A 4,853-nucleotide genomic window follows, 5' to 3' on the forward strand; every position below is an offset into this window, starting at 1 on the left:
CATTATTTGTGGGGGTATACCCAGCACTGGTGTTGGCTTTTGTTTCAATAAATTGTTTGAGATTAGGAAATCACCTTTACTGCTTCCACTTAAATGTCCTACTTTCATGATACAATATCACTATAGCGTGAACTGTTTACGTTTTCCATTAATTTCACCCGAAAGCCGAATATCCCTAACTTTGTGTGAGAAGTGGGTATGTCACTTCAGTGTGAATATGTGCATAACCTAGTACAGTAGTTCACCTCTGTGACCAGCAGATGGCAGCAGCATCACACAGCTCTATAAGAAGGAGGCAGGCCTCAGCCCTGGCCTTGCAGGGAGGAGCAGTTTGCCATCACTGCCTCCTGTGAGTACAAGCCCTGTCTGCCTCCTGCACTGTGCATTTCCTTCGCTCTTCTCGTGCACATTGTTGCAGTCACTATCAGCATGGCTGGGGTGAAGGTTGCATTAGTCACAGGGGGCAATAAAGGAGTTGGGCTAGCTGTGGTCAAGGCCTTGTGCAAGCAGTTCCAGGGAGACGTGTATCTGACAGCCAGGAGCCCCAACCTTGGAGAAGAAGCTGTCAAGGCCCTGAATAAGGAAGGGTTGTCCCCGCTCTTCCATCAGCTGGACATCAATGACCTGACCAGTATCCGGGCTCTGCGGGATTTCCTGAAGGCAAAGTATGGCGGTCTGGACGTGCTGATCAATAACGCAGGAATTGCATTTAAAGGTAAGTCCTTGCCACTTATGAGTAAGTTCACATATCTGGCATATTTTCCATTTTTCTCTTCTGGTCTAGGACCAGAAAAGCAAAATAAAAAATAATAAAGGAATTAAGCGCCAGGTCTGTAAAATGACATACAGAACTGGTGCCGACAGACCCCACTGATGTTAATGGAAATGGTGCAAGGCAATATACTGCTGCATGCTGTCACCTGTGATCCACATCGTAAAAGTAAAGACCACTAGACAGGGACAAATTTTTCCGCGAGTGTGGTTCCGTATTTTCATAACTTTCTGCCATGCTTCTAACCCCTCCCAATTTCTCTCCATACATGCGTGATTCTGCACAGTCTTCATAGTAATGATACCCCTTTACAGTAGTTATTTCCCCTTGGTGCCCACCTTTGCAGTAGTTTTGTCTACTTGCTGTCCCCCTCGCAATCATGGTGCCCCCTTAGTGCATCCCTTGCAGTAAGAATGGCCCCAGTGATGCCCTCCTCACAATCCGGGACTGTCCTGCCAGATCTGGAAGCTCAGGAGGCCATAGCGTGATGATTAGAGGGGACGGCGCTCTTGTCTTGGTAGCTGTATAAATGCACAGTCATGCTGAGCTGGGTTTTCTCTATAACTTGTATTTCTGGTTTTATTTGCCTTCTCACATTTTATCATAAAGTAGTTTTTTTTCTATTTAGGACACTAAATTAACAGATGCTAATTTCAGCTCCCATGGGGGTTTTAATCCTATCCAATCACAGTTCCATACCATACATGGGGCCCCACTGGATTGTATCTCTGGGGTCCATACTGAAAACAGCATTGGTCATTGGAATCAGGAAAGATTTGTGCCTTAGAAGCATTGCTGTATACTCCCTTATGCCTTGTGATGGCACATGGCGTCCATATAAAATAGGAGAAGTGCGGAGGGACAGAATGGGCACACCATAAAAAAAACAAAAAACTCTGTTTAGCTGAAATCTGTGTGAGACTAAAGTCCAGGCTCAGCTACACCCTAGAACTAGATGAAAGCTTACAGAACCTACTTCAGACTCCTCGAGCAATAGAATATTCTCACAAGGAGCATCAGATTATTTCAAGATTCTCCACCGCTCAATATTAGAGCTTCGAGAAGACGTACTTTATTAGTGGCGGTTTCTTACGCTTGATGCCACTTCATCGGACACCCTCTATCTTTTGAGATCTCTTAGAGGAAATGAAGACAGAAGACCTTTAATGGTGAAAAATCATAGCACAATTCCAATTTTGCCGGAATAATCTCGCCAACTGGGCTGTGAAAGGGGCAGGGCTTATGCAAGCCCGGCCTCATAGTGGCCATTTTTGTGGGCGTAACAATCCTTTTTGGGGCATTGCTGGCTTAATTGTCTCATTTCAGTTTCTACATGTTGGTGTAGGATTCTTGGATGTTCAAGGATGTCCAATTAAGTGCCTTCTCCTGTAGCAACCATGAGTTCCAATTATTGATGTACTATCTTTAGGAGAGGTCATCAAGATGAGATTGGCATGTGTCGGACTCCGGGCCCTCTGCCGATTAGCTGTTTCTGGCCCCCGAGCTCCTGAAAACAGCTGATTGGTGGTTGTGCTGGGTGTTGGACCCTCACCTATCTGATATTGATGGCCTGTCCTAAGTCCTGGAGAACCCCTTTAGAAGTACAACGTGTTCTTCATGTTTTGATATGGATCTGTGAAGAATCAGGAAATAATCTGATGCCCTATGTAAGAATTTGGGATTTTCAATGTGTCCATTGGCTGTGCATATTCCTTTTATTACCCTAGCTACAGGCACTATGTTTCAACATGGATCCCTAATGTGGCTACATGCGTGGGCCACTAACCTTCATGCTGAGTGGGATGGAAGTAAAACAAGTCTGTTTAGTGTAAAGAAGAAATCCATAGAACATCTGCTTGTGATTTCCCCGACTAGACATTGCTGAGGAACCAGAAGTACCACAGTCTACAAACACATCCTTTTATTATTCTTTACTTGTATAATTTATTTTACTTTCTGTATCCTTTTACTACAAAAGGTTTTTTCCACAATGTCATTAGGGCTTATACATACGAACATGTGCTGCCTGTTCCATGTATTGGGGACCACAAATGCACGGGCACCATCCATGTGGCTGGCACAGACAGACGCAGATCCATTTAACTTAAATAGGTCTGTGATCCATCTGTACCGCAAAAAAATCGGTGTAAAGGGATAGACGGAAAACCACAGAAGCACTCCGTTGTGCTTCCTTAGGGTTCTGTGCCTCCGTTCCGCACCGTACCTTTCGGATTGTGGACTCATTACCTGAATGAGTTCACATCCGTGATGTGATGCACAAACGTCCCGTGCCCGTTTATTGTGGACCCGCCAACAATGGTTGTGTGCATGAGCCCTTAGTTAAATTGATAGGCTATGAATGGCCCCCACTGATAACAAGAACAGTTGATGGGGCCTTGTCCTTGTGTTCCTGGTAGAAAATTAATCACACATGTCTGTTACTCTTCATTGATGACGTACCAAAAGTATACAACTTACTGGACCTAAACATGGCCCAAATCTCATGTTTCCATGTTCGATTTTTCCAGTTGCTGACACAACCCCATTTGCCACCCAAGCAGAAGTTACTTTGAAGACCAACTTCTTTGGCACTCTAGATGTTTCCAATGAGCTTCTTCCACTGATTAAACCAAATGGTAAGTATACAGTGATGGGAATGGACTATTTAAATGAGTTGTCCAGGTGTGTAATATTGATGACTTATTCTCCCAGTACTGATCAGCTGTTTAAAGCCATGAGCGCTGTAGGCCCTTCCTAGGCCAGTGACCTCACGTTCATCGATCACATGGCCTAGACGCAGCTCAGTCCCATTCTAGTGAATGGGGCTGAGTTGCTATACCAAGCACAGCCACTATACAATGTACGGCGCTGTGTTTGGTAAGCTGAGAGGAGGACGTGCCGATCCTCTTCAAACAGCTGATCGTCACGGGTGCCGGGTGTCTGACTCCCACCAGTCAGGTATTGATGACCTATCCTGAGCAATGGCAGACGGGGACGAGCCCCCCTAGCGTCACCAGCGCGTCCCCACCCCCCCCTGCCATTGGATAACCGCTTTAATTAAGATGGTCAGTTCAGCTGGAATAATTTTATGGGGGCCTAGGGGAGATGAGCGGTTGCCATGTACCTCCTTTAACACAGTGGGGAACAATAGCATCAGGAAGGAGAAATCCCACCCAACATCAGGATAAAGATGATGGTTTATAGCCCCCATAGACATCATGTAAATAGCTTACAGTCGGCATTAATTTCCCATGGTGCTTCATAAACGCCATATATTTGTTCTCTTACAGGAAGAGTTGTCAATGTCTCCAGCATGGTCAGCCCCTCCGCACTCGCCAAGTGCAGCCATGAACTTCAGGAGAAGTTCCGCAGTGACACAATCACTGAGGACGAGCTGGTGAAGCTGATGCAAAAGTTTGTGGAAGATGCCAAAAACGGAGTCCATCAAGAAAAGGGCTGGCCAAACACTTCTTATGGGGTGTCCAAAATCGGTGTAACAGTGTTGTCCAGAATTCAAGCTCGTCAGTTAAAGGAGACCAGGAAGGGAGAGGGCATTCTACTTAATGCCTGCTGCCCAGGGTGGGTGAGGACTGATATGGCAGGTCCAAATGCTACCAAGTCCCCAGATGAAGGTGCTGTTACCCCAGTATATTTGGCCCTTCTTCCTGTTTCAGCGGATTCACCATATGGGGAGCTGGTCAGTGATAAGAAAGTTGTTCCCTGGTAGACGTCAGATGCCAGTGAATCCAACCGCGGTGCCCTTAAGTCAGCTCTTGGCCTTAATTATTGATATAATGGTGGGCTATTTTTCTTCCCAGATGTAGTTTTATATGTGCAAATAAACTGTTACCTGAAATGTGTGGTTTTCTGGTCTTGTATGGTAGAGGAGACTGTGAGGTCACTACAATACAATAGGATAGCTGAGGAACCAAAAATTCATGCAATTCTTGGCAATACCACTTTTCTTAGGTCTAGTTCCCCCTTAAGGCCAGTTTCACACTATTGTTTACTCCCATGCCGTATCTGTACTACAGTGTACACCCGTGTGCTGCCGGAAGTCCACTCGGCCCCATTCAATATA

The 4,853-nt window shown here is 45.6% G+C and overlaps 1 protein-coding gene across 1 annotated transcript; it reads left to right on the forward strand.

The window, feature by feature from the left end:
- The first annotated feature begins 332 nt into the window (after window positions 1-332).
- Window positions 333-4,628, forward strand: LOC122933036 (carbonyl reductase [NADPH] 1-like). Its single transcript, XM_044287773.1, has 3 exons — window positions 333-715; window positions 3,301-3,408; window positions 4,063-4,628. The coding sequence occupies exons 1-3, from the start codon at window positions 430-432 to the stop codon at window positions 4,497-4,499; spliced, it is 831 nt and encodes a 276-aa protein (XP_044143708.1). The 5' UTR covers window positions 333-429; the 3' UTR covers window positions 4,500-4,628.
- Window positions 4,629-4,853: the final 225 nt, after the last annotated feature.

Source organism: Bufo gargarizans, chromosome 3 (assembly GCF_014858855.1).
Source record: "Bufo gargarizans isolate SCDJY-AF-19 chromosome 3, ASM1485885v1, whole genome shotgun sequence".
NCBI classification, from domain to species: domain Eukaryota; kingdom Metazoa; phylum Chordata; class Amphibia; order Anura; family Bufonidae; genus Bufo; species Bufo gargarizans.